Source organism: Chelonia mydas, chromosome 2 (genome assembly GCF_015237465.2).
Source record: "Chelonia mydas isolate rCheMyd1 chromosome 2, rCheMyd1.pri.v2, whole genome shotgun sequence".
Classification (NCBI taxonomy): Eukaryota; Metazoa; Chordata; order Testudines; family Cheloniidae; genus Chelonia; species Chelonia mydas.
This window is the reverse complement of record NC_057850.1, coordinates 259,401,019-259,416,835: the sequence shown is the minus strand read 5'-3', so window position 1 is coordinate 259,416,835 and position 15,817 is coordinate 259,401,019. Positions and strand designations below refer to the sequence as shown.

Sequence of the window (15,817 nt, the reverse complement as noted above, 5' to 3'; positions counted from 1 at the left end):
CAGTCCAGCGCTGGCCCAAGCAGCCAGGGGAGGGCTGTGGGAAGCTGGCTGTACAAGCAGATCAGGGCCCGGGCTGGGGCTGGAGCTGTATCCTAGCTGGGAAAGGCCGGGGTGCCTGACCGCCAGCACACACTCAAGAGTACTGTTGAGACAGGACCACAGCCAGAGGCCAGTCCAGGGCACATTGCAGGCGCAACCTGGCTCTGAGGCCCAGATTTGGAGAGCCCCTTGAAGAACTTACCAAGGGCTCCTTCTCCCAGCAGTCTGACTCCAGGTGGAGTGGTGGGGGCTACATGGATCAACCTATGGGAGGGACCCCCGTGTAGCTAATGTACAGGCTGGGAAGGCAGGAGATGCAAATACTTAGAGATCACTGTGAATCGTGCCCAATAGATAAATCCGAGGGGGGCTCTAGACCCAGCTCTGCCATGGATTCCCTCACACAAGTCACTGCACCTCTCTGTACTCCTCCGGAAAAAGGGCCGGGGGGGGAGGATTCCTATTTCTAAAGGGCTCAGAGCACCATCAGGTTACTGGTGCTAAGATACTATGTTCCAAACTTATTGCTGTTACAGGAAAAGCTAGCTGGTAACAAACCACATTGTGCGTTACAGCATCTCAGCCCTGAGTGCACCACTGCGCCTATCCAGCACACGCCTGGTGTGGGCAACGGAGGACGAAGGGATGCAGTCACTGCAGCATCATGGCATGGAGTGAGGATGTCAGTCCCCTCCGTACGGCTCTGAAGAGAGCAGAGCTGGAATCCTCGTCCACGTACGTCAGCACCAGCAAGACACAGAGGGCAGGGGGCAGGCAGATGGCGGACATGCCCAAACGCTAAGGCTAGATGATGTGTGTAAGCCACAGCTCATAAGAGCCAAGGAGCACTGGCCACATGCAGGTGCTTGAAGTGAGTCCCCTAGGAATGGGCGGATTTTTCAGCGGGGCTGGACACTCCCAGTTCGCCACCAACGTACGTAGGAGCTCTGAGAGCCCATCCCTTCTGCAAGCCAGGTCACCCTTTCTCGGGCCCCAGGCAGAGCCTGCGTTTGCCTGGCAGGCAAGGGCATTGCGCGCTCTGGGTGTTGCCACCCATCCAACAGGACAATAGCAAGGAACGGTGCCAAACTTTTTAGATGCCTGCAAAGTTTGAGCAGCTGACCCAGTAAGTCAATGGCAGAACTGGCCCGAGCTCCCAGGCTGGCACCCAACCCTGTACAGCTCCCTGCCTCTCCTGCTCCAGGAGAACTCCTGGCATCTCGCTAACGCTGGACGAGACATGACAAACAAGTTGTGTGCTTTTGGCCTAATGCTCCAGGCACCCTCTTATTGACGAAGGTGGCTGAAATCCTCCCCTGCCTCCCAGGAGAACGGAGGAAGCCGTGCATGGGAAGGATTCTTTCCCCCAGCTTCCTGCCAAGGTCCATTGGGATTTGGCCCAGACATATTCCACCATCAGAACATTTAAATAAAAGACCAACAGTTGACCTGAACTCAGGTCCTATTCCAAGATAATAACCAGCCACGGCACTTGTAATAAACCTTTTTATTGTCCATTTACAGCTAAGCCATTGAGTGCAAGAAATTGAGCATCGGGTTACGGTGATAGAACTGGAATTGTTACTGACTAATCAGTGCAATTGGTTCTCAGCCTTGTTACCTACGGTAAAAACCATCAGTCTTTTAAGTAGGAGGCCGAGCCGGAAGCAAGAGGAGGTCTGTATTGCGGAGGCTGGATGCTGCATTCCACACACCTGTTCACCACCAGGACTACCCAGTCGACTGTGCTCCGATACCAGGCTACATTTACAAGAACTCTTTCCCCCACCCTGTGGGCACATGTCTCTTATGGGAGGCCTGAGCTAGATATTAGTGGTAATATCTTGCACATCTCGTTCTTTGCAGTCTTCAACTATATACACTGGAAATTAATCCTTGACTCTACCACTGATATGCAGCTGCCTCTGGGGTTGAACATGGCAACGGTTTAACTACACGCAGTAACACGGCACAGCAGGAAGAATATACCACCCGACTGAAAGTGTGGGGACAGATTTCCAGGTTGGCTGAATGCTGATACCAGAGATGGGATGGGGCCAGGATAGCACTTTGGACACACTTCAGGAGATCTTTAATGAGGACAAGTGGTGGACCCCAGTCTTACATCTCGTCCAAACGTCAGCACCTCCAGAAGCACTGTGTCCCTTCGCACCATGCTGGGCCCTGGGTTCAGCACCAACTCACGTGGAAGAGTCACCTTTCGAATTCCCATCCTGCCTTCAGCAGACGGTCCCCCGTCCAAGCACTGACCTGGCGTGACCAAGCTTAGCACATGAGAACTGATGGAGCCCCAGGTGAGAAAACACTCTTTAATATGTAAGCTGCAACCACTCACAGCGGTGCTCTGTCCCCCTCTAGTGGTGGCTAGGCCACAGATAGCGGTTGATGAGCCTGCCACAGCGTTGGCTAAGGCGACTTCTACGCTTTTGGCAGCAGGTAGAGTCCAAATGCTGCACACCCCCTAGCACAGGCATAACCAGCAGTGTAGACGGTAAGACACGGTTTAGGTGAGTAGCATGCCCTATGCACCTGAACTCTAGGGCATATTCACCCGACACAGCTCTCTGCACGCCCAAGCAGCACCCCCCACGTCTACACTGCTACTTTTAACAGTGTAGCGTCCCGTCGCCTCCCCCTACCAGAGCCTTTCCTGCAGCGTGCAGCAACAGGCAAAGTACCTGTACTCTTCACGCGGCTGTACATGTGGACGTTTCAACAATTTTTTTAAAAAGCTCCCGAGGTGATCCCGGAAATTACAGGCCAGTAAGCCTGACTTCAGTACCAGGCAAATTGGTTGAAACTACAGACACATAGGTGAACACAGTTTGTTGGGGAAGAGTCAAAATTGCTTTTGTAAAGGGAGCTCACGCCTCACCAATCTACTGGAATTCTTTGAGCGGGGTCACCAAACATGTGGACAAGGGTAATCCATTGGATATAGCGTACTTAGATTTTCAGAAAGCTTTTGACAAGGTCCCTTACCAAAGACTCGTAAGCAGTCATGGAATAAGAGGGAAGGGCCTCTCATGGATCAGTAACTGGTTAAAAGACAGAAACCAAAGGGTAGGTATAAATGGTTGGTTTTCACAATGGCGAGAGGAAAATAGTGGTGACCCGCAGGGGTCTGTAGTGGGACCAGGGCTGTCTGACATATTCATAAGTGATCTAGAAAAAGAGGTAAACAGTGAGGTGGCAAAATTTGCAAACAATACAAAATTACTCGAGATAGTTAAGTCCAAAGCAGTTTGCGAAGAGTTACAGAGGGATCTCAAAACTGGGTGATTGAGCAACAAAATGGCAGATGAAATTTAATGCTGATAAAATGCAAAGTAATGCACATGGGAAAACATAATCCCAACTGACATAAAAAATGATGTATGAAGAAAGATCTTGGAGTCATCATGGATAGCTCTCTGAAAACCTCTGCTCAATGAGCAGCGGCACTCAGAAAAATGAACAGAGTGGCAATAGGAAAGGAAGAGATAACAAGAGAAAATATCAAACAGCCTCTATGTAAATCCATGGTACGCTCACACCTTAAATATTGTGTGCAGATCTGGTCACCTCATCTCAAAAACGATGGATTAGAATTGGAAAAGATACAGAGAAGGGAAACAAAACTGATTAGGGGTCTGGAACAGCTTCCATATAAGGAGAGATTAAAAAGACAGGGACTTTTCAGTTTGGAAAGGAGATGACTAAGAGGGCATATGATAGATATCTATAAAATCCTGACAGGTGGGGAGAAAGTGAATAAGGAAGTGTTATTTACTCCTTTCCATAACACAAGAACCAGGGGTCACCCAATGAAATTAATAGGCAGCAGGTTTAAAACAAATATCAGGACGTACTTCCTCACACAACGCACAGTCAACCTGGGGAGCTCTTTTCCTGAGGCTGTTGTGAAGCCCAAACTTGTAACAGGATTAAAAAAAAGAACTAGGTAAGTTGATGGAGGATAAGTCCATCAATGGCTATTAGCCCAGATTAGTCAGGGATGCAGCTCCAGGCTCTGAGTGTCCCTAGCCTCTGTTTGCCCGAAGCTGGGAGTGGACGACAGGGGACGGATCACTCAATAATTGCCCTGTTCTGTTCATTCCCTCTGGGGCACCTGGCATTGGCCACTGTCGGAAGACGGGACACTGGGCTAGATGGACCATTGGTCTGACCCAGCAGGGCTGTTCTTATGTTCTTAGCTTTAAACAGCTGAGTCTTTTAGCCCAAGCAGGAGAGAGGCTCATGTGTTGATATCCAGATATCCCAGGTTCAATCCCCACTGCTGGGGACTCACCCAGAGGCATAATGAATAGCTCATATTTCAATAATTTCTCTTATGTCTTGCGTATCCTCCAGCCCGCTGTATGATCCAAGCAAAGTTTTCCATGCGGATCCTTTGTCCACTGCAGTCATGAAAATAACCCTAGTGCCGTTTTTAAGGGGGAGGCACCTGGCAATTGACTAGACCCCTTCTCCACTTTGGCAGTCAGCAAAGCTGACCTTTGGAGTAACTCGCTGGCCCATGCAGCAGCTGGCTACAGATCATCGGCTGCCCAGATGCTGCGGCCCATGCAGGTGTGCCGTGCGTCTGGAAGCAGAGTCACACGCTGGGCGCGGCCGCCCTGCCGTGCATTTTCTGGTGCATGAGAAACACCGACTCCACGGCGAAGGTTTTCCGGCAGTCGGCGCAGCGGAGGGGCGCACGCCGGCCGTGGATCTGCTGGTGCTTGGTCAGCGTGGAGCGGCGGCCGAAGCGCTTGTCGCACAGTTTGCAGGAGAAAGGCTTCTCGCCGGTGTGGATGCGGAGGTGCTCGGTGAGGTGCGACTGCTTGCGGAAGCTGCGGGCGCAGCGGCTGCAGGGGTAGGGCCGCTCGCCCGTGTGGAAGCCGTAATGCTTGACGAAGTCGCACTTGAAGACGAAATGTTTCTCGCACAGGGCGCACTGGTAGGGGCCGTTCTCCAGGTGCACGCGCCGGTGGACGCTGAGGTAGGAGCGCCGGCGGAACTGTTTGTGGCAGAGGCTGCAGGAGAAGGGCTTCTCCTCCGTGTGGCTCGGCTGGTGCCTCTTCAAGGCCAGGGGGCTCCTGAAGCTCTGGGGGCACAGCGGGCAGGGGTGCAGCTTCTTGGCCGCGTGGCTGCTCTGGTGCTTGCTGAGGGTCGACGGCCACCTGAAGCTTTTCTCGCACAGGCTGCAGGGGTAGAGCTTGTCCTGGGCAGGAGCAGGCCGATGCTCCGGCGCCCCCACCGGGACGCTGGCCCCCGGGAATGGCCTCTCCTCCTTGAAGGCGTGCGGCGGTGACCCGACCCCGTTCCCTTGGCCGTGGGGCCAACACGGCTCCCCTCCCCGGGGGCCAGACTCACGCTTGATGGTGGGAGTCTGCCCGCGAAAGCTCCGGTCGCCCATACCAGGCAGACCTGGCCTCTCCCCGGAGTGAGCCCTCTCGTGCCGCTGGGCAGAGGCCCGGGTGCTGAAGCTCTTGTGGCACCTGCGGCAGGGGTAGGGCTTGGCGGCTGGGTGGCTGCGGCGGGGCAGCTGGTGGACGGGCTCCCTGTCCCGGGTGGTGCGCAGGCCTGGCCGCGCGTGGGTCTCCTGGTGCTTGTTAAGGGTGGAGCGCCGGCTGAAGCTCTTGGGGCAGAGGCGGCAAGGGAAGGGCTTCTCGCCGGTGTGCGTGCGCACGTGGTCGCTCAGGTGTGAGCGCCGGCGGAACCACTGGCCGCACAAGCCACAGGGGAAGGGCTTCTCGCCGCCGGGCGCCCGCTGGCGCCTGGCCAGGGCCTGCTGCCCAGCGAAGCTCTCAGGGCCCAGGGCGCAGGGGTAGGGCCGCTCCTCCAGGTGGGCACGCTCATGCTTGGCAGCGTAGGAACGCGTGCTGAAGCTCTTGCCGCAGACACCGCAAGAGAAGGGCTTCCCCCCGGCGTGCGTCCTCTCCTGCTGGGTTGCGTGACCCCTCCCGCTCGGGTAGGCCTTGTCCGCCTTGCGGGCCCGGCACGGCTTCGGCGGGTCATTCTGCCAGGCTGGCTCCTTGGGGCGCTCCTTGGCGTGGGTCTCCTGGTGCTTGTTGAGGGTGGAGCGCCGGCTGAAGCTCTTGGGGCAGAGGCAGCAAGGGAAGGGCTTCTCGCCCGTGTGTGTGCGCAGGTGCTCGTTGAGGTGCGAGCGCCGGCGGAAGCCCTTGCCGCAGCGGCTGCAGCGGTACGGCCGCTCGCCGCTGTGCGCTCGGCAGTGCCTCACCAGGTCCGAGCGGCGCAGGAAGTCTCTGGCGCACTTGGAGCACTGCAAGAGCTGCTCTCTCGGCTGATCTCGCGGCTGGTCGCCGGCCGGGGACGCGCCCGGGTAAGGCTCCTCCATGACGTGAACCTGGAGGTCATCCATTATCTCAGTCTTGCAGATGACAACACTCTGGTCTTCGCCGCCGCTGGACGGATCCGCGCCGACACCAGTCCTCTGGCTGCCGGCGGCGCCCGGCCATGGGCTGTAGCTTTCATTGTACTCGGTGCATGGAGGAGCCTCTGCCTCTTCTCCGGGGGCGCGCTGGTACTGCTGAGCACTGAAACCCGTTCCATAGCCGCCCTCTTCTTCAATCTCTTCCTTCACAAGGCAGCGAGCCTCCCGCGGGGCTGTGCCGTCGACCTGACGCTGCCATCGCAAACTGCCGTCGCACCGCGAAGGACACTCGGGTGGAACTTCCACCTCCCTGGAGGGCTCTGTCTTGCACTTACTCAGGACATTGGGAGCTTTGCCATCAACGTCGCCGAGAGCAGCCTGGGGGGCCGTGTGCAGTTGACCACCCAAAGGTGAAGCGTTGCTCTCTGAGCCCCAGGAAATGGGCCTCCCCTCCACAGACAAAGGGAGATGCTCAGGGATTTGGATTTCAACTTCATTGTCCTCCAGTTTCACCTTTCCACTTGCATTCAGGCATTCAGCAACTGGAAGGAAACAACACTCATCTCATTAGACACACGGAAGAGCGAAGCTCCCCCTGCATTTCTTGACTAGATTTAATTCTCTTAGGAATTCCTAGTCATATTAATCTGAAACTAAGACATGCCCCTGAACTCCGAAAGGGCCCATATGTGAAACAGGGAGTTTGCAAGAGTAATTAACTACTGGAACAATTTCCCAAGTGGATTCTCCTTCACTAACAATTTTTAAATCAAGGTGGGATTTTTTTTCTAAAAGATCTAAAAGGAATTATTTCGGGGCAGTTCTCTGGCCTGTGTCATACAGGAGAGCAGTCTGGATGATCACAGTGGTCCCTTCTGGCCTCAGAATCTGTGAATCGAAGAGCAAGGCGATACTTATTCAGTGGAGACACAACCACGTATTGTGCATGGGGTCACTAATCCCAATTTCCGTACCATAAAAAGCCAGGCCGATTGCAGGTCCTGGCTGTTTCGCTGACAGAACCACACTAAGCTGTCTGGGATGACGAAGCTTTTAAGCAGGTTTCCTACTTAAAACTAGAGCTGGTTAATAAGTGGGGGAAAAAAGTTTTGCTACAAATTTCTAGACTGTTTGTTTCCTTTTCGTAGGGTTCAAAACTGCCCCATGTTTTGTTTTTTCAAAATTAATTGAAATTTTTAGCAACGCATCAGTTTCTAATTTTTTCATGCACCAGAAGCCTGGAGCACAATAAAAATGTCAGTAATTGTTTTGTAAGAAGATTTTTTCAAGAAGATTTTTCACTCTCAAAACAAGGCCCCATTTCCACAACAGAAGCTTTGGGGGTGAAATATTTCAGCCAGCTCTCCTTTGCTCAGAGACATTTCTTTTCTCTTGCCATCATTTCCCATACTCACCTATAGACACGGGGGCCAGGGCCGCCCTGGCAGAGGCATCCTCCGCACTGGGCTTTCCCCCTTCCTCCGTCAGCAGCAGGAGGGCAGGTTTTGGCATATCACCACCTGCATGTCACAAACAAACAATCGGAACTAATCAGAGCCGGCCCACGGCAGTCATATCCTTCTGCTAAGGGCTGTACGGCAAACCTGCCTGAACCCGTCACACGGATGTGGGCTTTCCATCACTTCCCAGGAGAGCATTGCCTACTAGTGGGTTGAGACGCAGGCCCTCCCGAGCGCTAATCCTGGCTCTGACCTAGACTCCCTCTGTGGCTTTGAGAGGCTTCACTTGACCTCCGTGTCTGCTTTCCTGCCCTGGACTCGGGAGTCTGGCAAGCGGCTGAGAGGGGAGAAGTAGCCACGGGCAGCAGAGGAAGCTCTGGTGGTAAACCCAGAGATAGACCAGGAGATAGAGAAGTGGGGTAGGAAGGAGCCCAGGGAAACGCCGACAGGGACGGAGACTGAGCAGCCCTGGATTGCTAGTCAGAGGGCCCTTGGGCCGGAATCTGAGTTGCAGGAGGGCCCAGGTTCCCCTACCAGCCACTGGGCAGCGGCACAGGACCAAGAGCGGGAACACAGACCATCTCAGGTAGCATCTGAACACTTGTCCAGTGGGCCCTTGGTACCCCGCAAAGGGGAGACTGTGTAGTGGCGTGTCTGCAGGGCCGAGTTACGCGGGGGGAGCGCTTCCCGTCGCCAAGAGCCAGAGGGACCACGTGCGAGCAGCCAACCACAGGGGCACCGGACAGGGTGAAAGCTAATTCCCAGACCTAGCCACAAGGAGATACATCTGCGGTGAGCAGAGCCCTTTACAAGGAGCATAGCAATTGCTGGACGGGATCAGACCGCCTAGTCCAGTATCCTGTTTCCAAACAGCAGCCAACACCCAACGCAATACAAAGCGAGACAACCCCTGCAGTAGGCACTTCTGGAATAACTGGCCCACCGGGGAAAAAATTTTCCTAACATCCCTTCCTCAATTAAAGGCTGTCTACTGCCTTGAAGCATGAAGGGTTCTGTTCCTTCCAAACTACTTTTTAAACCTTTATCGCTGCAACGCCAGACAGTCTCATTATCCATATGGACACCCAGTCCTTTTTTAGAAACCGGTCAAGTGTTTGGCCTTAATGATATCTTGTGGCAATGAGTCCCGCTGGCCGCTTTACCATGGTCAGCCCTGAGGATCTAATCGATTGTACGTATAGGCAAGCAAAGCTGCACCTCATTCTGCCTCATGGATTCCCAACAAAATTACCAGTTAAATCCCTATTCCAGGATCTTTACTGCTTGCAGAAAAAACACATCCTGATTTTTCAGAAGCTAGATTGAGCCTGCATGGCTGGCAATGAGGCAGGTGGGGTTAGCTGAGCCCATTCAACAAGAAGCTATTTCTGGGAATAAGCGGCCAATGCCAAAGTATCTATTTTAGACACTTTTATGAAAACTGACAACAAAATTGTTCTTGTTAACAAGAGAGAACTCAATTCTGTAAGAGGGTAACGATTAAAGGCAAAATAGATGAACACTGAGGGTTATTTACAGAGGTGGCCCCTCATTAATGCAAAACCAAAGATCTTCAGGACACCAGTGTGAAACAAGTTGGGAATCCCAGTTCCCAGCACAGCAATCGCAAGAAGCTGTTGGCCCAACTGGCACCCAGTGGCTCTGACTGGTGGTCTCAGCAGACCGACTAGACCATGGAGAGCGACTCCCCCCTCGTCCAGAATGTTTTCACACTGGAAGGGTGGACAGCGCTGGAACAGAATGTGAGAAGCAGGCACTGCTGCTACGCCCCTGCTTTGTGGATAAACAAGACCTAGCTCGTAGGTTGCTTTTCACCAGTAGATCTCAAAGCGCTTCAACAAAAAAGATCAGTATCATTGGGATAATGATATTGACCTCCTTTGGGAAGTGCTTTGCGTTTTACAAACAGGGAAACTGAGGCACAGAGGGATGAAGTGAGTAGCCCAAGTCAAACAGCAGGCCAGTGGCAGAGCCAGGACTAGGACACAGATCTCCTGAGCCCTAACCCACGGCTCTATCCACTAGGACACACTGCCTTCAGTTTCCAGGGCTGCCAAGCCCGTACCCTTCTCTAGCAGATTAAAAGGAGGGGAACAAACTCTCAAAGCCATTCAGACATGACAGCTCCTCATTAACGTACAGTCACTTACCCAGCGATATCAGTATCTCATAGTTCTCTCTCATCACGTCCCAGTACAGCTCCTTCTGCCATTCTGCCAAGATCTCCCACTCCTCCCGGGTGAAACTGACTGAGACATCGGCAAATGACACTGGGACCTGAAATCACAGGAAATTATTATTCATATGTACTGCAGTAGCAGGTCAACATGAATTTCAACAGCAGAACCAAGAAGAAAATATGGACCTTCATGTTCCGCCTTTTTGCATGATTGGGAGGAGGAGGAAGAAATATGGTTTTGGGTTTTCTAACTGCAGGAAAAGTATCCTTTTCCCCTCCATGGTCTCTCACTCAAACGTCAGCAGAAATCATTTGTTCTCTTTTTTTCATTTGCCTTTTGGTTGAGATTCGAGCTCTCTCCAACATTTGATTTTATTTGGTGAATTTTTTAAACATTATTTGACAGTTCTCACCAGCATTCTTCCTATTTGTGAACTGGGCAAATAATTAACATGTACAAAAACGAGCCTGCCATGAATATGTTAACTGAATAAAATTAACACATGATTGTCATTACTCACCCAGCTTTGAATGAGATCAGACCTGAAGTTTTAGGGGGAAAAACACCCCAAGAAATTGTTATAAGCGTTTTAAAGAATTTACCTATCAAAAAACACCACATTCAACAGTCATTTCCGATAACACTGCAGTATCGCGACTGTCAAATGGAGTTCTTTGGACTAGTGCTGTAGAATGATGCATGTTTTAGAGAGAGAACAAAGAAATGCCTTCTCAAACTTAACTAACGCATTCTATTTATCTAGGCATGTGCAGGGATCATCATCAGGGTACCCACGATAGCTGTCACAAGTGTTATATTATTATTTAAGTCACATGCAAAAAACAAACACCCAGGACCCTCCATATATATGTGCACAGTAATTGCATGAGTTTTTTTAAATGACAATCAATGGTTTGCTATAGAATGACATTGTAAATCATGGATGATCACAGACATTTTACACAGGGCATAAACATTACACGTTGTTATACAAAGTATGGCAATCTCGCAGCAAATGTGCGCACCATTTTCAATTTACCATGCGTGCACCAGGAACAAGACAGGTTGAAAATTTATCAAATCACCTAATGATTCCTGAAGTCAGTTCCTCACCAAGGCAATGTTTAGCATTTGACCAATCAGACATTGCATCAAAATCACTCAGCCTATCTCATTCAAGCTTGTTGCAAGTCCTGACCAATCAGCACCTATCAACATCCCAGGGAGCACTTTTGTACAAGTTTTCGCAATTTAATAAAATCTCTGAGCACCATTTGTGTATTCGAGCAGAACAACTAAAAATTTCAGCTTCCTGCTTCTGCCTCGTGTAAAATGGCTGCCCCCCTGGGGACTGTGAGAATTTGGTGGTGATTTGCAGGGCGGGAAGGGCTGCAGAACCAAACAAAGCATCCCCTGATGGGGACAGAGTATCCCCATTTAGCATCCAGGGTTTTACCTGGTCAGTTCGGGGGCTGATCTTGCACTCTTTGCCCAGGTGAAACCCACTGAGGTCACTGGGAGTTTTGCCTGAGTGAGGACTGCAGAATTGGGCCACATGACATATTTGTAAATTATTTTTGCCCACACAGAAGCATTGCTAAATATGTCAAATGAGAGCTTTGCTTATCCCCACCCCCACCCCCCCGTTCTGTTCATGACATTTCTCATGGCTGGTTTGAACATGACAGGATTTCATTCTGCGATTGCAGAGTTTAAAAATGGGCTTATGTTAGAGCCAGGGCTGGTCTCTCTTTACTTCTGAAACCAGGCGCACAGGGTCCCTTCCCCCCGGCCGCTTTTTAACCCAGGAACAAAGCTGCACCTGGAGGGCAGCCCATGGGTTTGGTTTGGTTTGGGTCAGGCCCAGGGCAGAGGCTGAGGGAGGGAAGTCCCAGCTCCCTGCGGGCTGTTCCCATCCTGCAGCATCACCTGCCAAGCCCAAGGGAAAGGGGCCAAGCCGAGTCGGACGATCCATTCCCTACCTGCGAGCCAGACTCCCTTGCAGACATTTTCCTTCCGCCTCCTCGGCAGCCCCAGGCAGACACCGCCTGCTCAGATCCCTGGGCGCCTCCAGCTGCACTCAGGGGTCCCTGCTTTCCCGTCACCCACAGGCCGCGGCAGCCGCTCGGGCTGCGGGCCATGCAGGCAGCAGGGAGCCCGCTCCCGTTGGTTCGCCGGGGAGATGCGGGAGGAAGGGACCCGAGCCCGCGGCTTGCGCTCTCCACGCCCTGCAAAGGGCGAGAACGTCCCGCTCCCCGGGCGAGGATAGGCCGCCCCCTGGTGGCCATTGGGAGGGCGAACCTGGGACAATCCTGACAGACAAAAAAACCCAGCTGCTGTTTGGCTCTTCTGCAGCGTTTGAGGCACTGGGAGGGCGTTAGGGAAAGCTCACAGCATCCCTTTGAGCGGAGTCTTCTTACCCCGCCTCCCACCCCTTACCGGGGGGGAAACTGAGGCACGGGGAAGTTCAGTAACTTGTCTCTGTCTCTCTGGGCTCTTGCACTGCACCCGTCGTGGGTATTTAAGCCCACAGGGAGGCAGGGCATGTAAAATCAGGGCCTGCCATGGCCTCCTGAAAATCACAAGCCCTGTTTTTTCACCATGCAGATGTGCACAAGCTAGTGCCAAGCAGCCACCCGCTGCGAGGGGCTGCCTTGCAGCACATGCACAGTGTCTGCGATTCTGGGTGTATTTGTTTCTTACCGGTAAAAACAACACCGTTGCCGCAGATTTGGATTTCATGATTTTCATATCAACCAGTTTGGTTTTCACCTCAAAGGCCCCACAAATTCTGCATGAACAAGTTTCTTTAGGAGCATAGAAGCAACCATACCAAAAAAATGTAGAGACCCTAGAAGGTTGCGTTGGTTGATCTGTTAGTGCAGGGGGCTCAGACTGATTCAGTGGAGATGGATGAATTCCCTATTTAATTATGGCTGAGTATGAGTTTAGCACGGCAGGCCCATCACTGTCCCTGGCTCCCCCGCTGAGCTCGATGGGAGTTTTTCACAAAGATCAGAAGTTGAATAGGGACCTTATGTAATGGCCAAACTTTTAGTTAATGTAATTATTTATCTGCTTAGTACCTTACTGGTGCTTCCAGCATCATCCTGTGGAAAAATACAATCTTCTTTAGGCCACCACTATCCTGCCTTTATTTCTCTTCCTTCCCCATTCTTCCCATTCCTTCCCCTTTCTCTGTTTCTCTTCTTCTTCTGTGTCTTTGTGGGTCTCCTCTGTTCTTCCTGCTGCATTTCCTTCCTCACAGTGACTTCTAATTCCATCCTCATGGGCTTCATTCCCATCCCCTGCCCCATTTCATCTGCTAAAATGATCAACAATGAAATAGTTAATATTGACATTGAAGTATCAGCATTAGGCTTTAGAGCTGACGCACCACTGGATTGATGGAGGACTGGCAGAGATCACACCACTGTGCCCTTGTTTCAAGCTGCCTGCAGACTCAGAAAGACCGGGTTGCTTTGGTTACACTCCCTTCGCATCTGGAAGCTTTCCAGTTTGCACCCACGAGGGCTAGATATTTTCTTCTTTTAAATGACTACAGAGGCTTTGCAGAATCTGAATATGCATCATCAATTACACATCAAGGGACGGGTGTCTGACATCCCAAGTTAAGGTAAGAAAAGCCTAGCTGGATGCTAGGAAACAGCACAGAGGTGGCCGATAGCAGTATTAACCACCCCCATCCTACCTACTTAGCGCCTGGGTAGCTGGGCTTTACATGAGTGGAGTGAATTTCACCCGCAGAGAACGGACAACCCCTGAACATCTGTGCAAACAGAAGCCCTTTGATGCAAACGCCTGCGAAGAGCCAGTAACGCCGCGCACTAGCCTGGCTCGGTGGCTGGACGGCGCGGGGCGTGAATGCGCATCGGCGGGGCGGTTTTTGCACGATTCGTCTCAATGAGGGCGAGCTCACTTACAGCCTTATGCTCATTAACGGGGTCCTAGCGCGGGTGACGAGCGGTACAAGTGTAAAAGCTGGGAGCAGGGAGGGGAGCATACGGCTCTCACTCCGCCTGTTTGCAGAGCATTGAGCATCAGCCCTTGTCCCGGGGCGCCAGCGCTGGCGAATGTCCCAGCCCCGCTCTGACTGCGGAGCAGACTGTTACGGGTCTCACGGCTTTTCGGCCGAGGTTTTCCTCCCTCACCCAAGGTCTTTGTCATTTTGGATTGGTCAAGGGAGACTCTTCCTTGCTGGGCGTCCTGCAGGCTCAGTCTCCGCTCTCACAGGGCTGCGGTGTTGTCTCTCTCTCGAGTTGCCACTGTGCTGGGCTTCTGAGTCTGTCCCGCATTTAGCTTTTATGCCGGGAGATTTACTTCATTCCCCATTCCCCTCCCTCGGGGGGGGGGGGGGTCTCACCTGGGCCATGTGTGAGCCAGGCCCTCATTGTCTGTGATTCCTTCTGTACATCTCCCCCCCATCCGTCTGGCGTGGGGACCAGCGCCGGCCCCTCCCCTTCCCAGGGGCTACTAACCCCTCTGCCGTGGCTGGGTTGTCAGCTCTGCTCTCTCTGTGGTTAGGGGCCTCTGCTCCCTGGTAGCCGATGGGGACTCCTGGGAGCCTGTGATCGTTTCCTGTTCGCAGTGTTGGATACTAGCCTGGCTGGCGGAGTGCTCCTCTCTCGGCCGCCCATCACAGGCAGGGGCAGGGGGCAGAGCAGCCACGGTAGCAGAGCTGAGGACTCCAGGAGGGGATTTAGCAGCTGGCTGCAGGATCAGCATGTGCGGAGGAGAAGGCCTCGGGGCAATGGCCGTGAGGGTGCAATCCACACCATCCTCCAGATCATTTATGAAGATATTGAACAAAACCGGCCCCAGGACTGGCCCCTGGGGCACTCCACTTGATACCGGCTGCCAGCTAGACATGGAGCCATTGATCACTACCCGTTGAGCCCGACAATCTAGCCAGCTTTCTATCCACCTTATAGTCCATTCATCCAGCCCATACTTCCTTAACTTGCTGGCAAGAATACTGGGGGAGACCGTGTCAAAAGCTTTGCTAAAGTCAAGGAACAACACGTCCACTGCTTTCCCCTCATCCACAGAGCCAGTTATCTTGTCATAGAAGGCAATTAGATTAGTCAGGCATGAGTTGCCCTTGGTGAATCCATGCTGACTGTTCCTGATCACTTTCCTCTCCTTTAAGTGCTGCAGAATTGATTCCTTGTCCCATGCCGTCTCCTTCAGAGCAGGAGAAATGCTCAGGAGACCCCCGGAGATCCTGGCAGGAGGGGCTATGCCTTATTTGGCTCAAGGGTCTGGCTCACTGTCCTGGCAGTTTCCTCCTGCACAGAATGGGTTTTTTTGTCTCTCCTGGGCACCCCATAAACTCATTCTAGTCCCCTGTGCATCTCCTCTAGTCTGGCTGGCTAAGGTATTTCTAAGGCACCCATCACCTAATGTCAAGACCTCTGTTCCTTGCACTGTTAGGGGCTCTGTGCTTCACCTTTTGAAAGGGACACATCCCCTTGGGGCACTCCCCGATTGAACGGGAAAGGTGTGAGTGGGTGAGGCAGGAGCTGGAAAAGGCCCTTGCTGATGCAGCTGGTGACGAGGGTTGGGTTTTTTTGCTACAGGAGTTCCCAGAGTCCTTGCTTTGGAGTCTGGACGATGAGCAGTGTCCAGGGAATTCACCTGCGAGGCAGATTTGGGGTGTGTGTTCTCCTGTTATCACTGTTTATGGGTTATCCCGC

The 15,817-nt window shown here is 52.6% G+C and overlaps 1 protein-coding gene across 2 annotated transcripts; it reads right to left on the bottom strand.

Annotated features, from left to right (window-relative positions):
- Positions 1-1,529: 1,529 nt before the first annotated feature.
- Positions 1,530-12,373, bottom strand: LOC102934719 (zinc finger protein 135). 2 transcript variants are annotated; one of them, XM_037891372.2, is made up of 4 exons: positions 12,083-12,372; positions 10,071-10,197; positions 7,855-7,959; positions 1,530-6,981 (listed from the first exon to the last, which is right to left on the bottom strand). In XM_037891372.2, exons 1-4 carry the CDS (start codon positions 12,239-12,241, stop codon positions 4,658-4,660), a joined length of 2,715 nt encoding a protein of 904 aa, XP_037747300.1. In that variant the 5' UTR covers positions 12,242-12,372; the 3' UTR covers positions 1,530-4,657. The 2 variants fall into 2 exon arrangements, with proteins under 2 accessions (XP_037747300.1, XP_043397727.1); XM_043541792.1 differs by lacking the exon at positions 7,855-7,959 and having other exon boundaries at positions 12,083-12,373.
- Between the last annotated feature and the right edge of the window lie 3,444 nt (positions 12,374-15,817).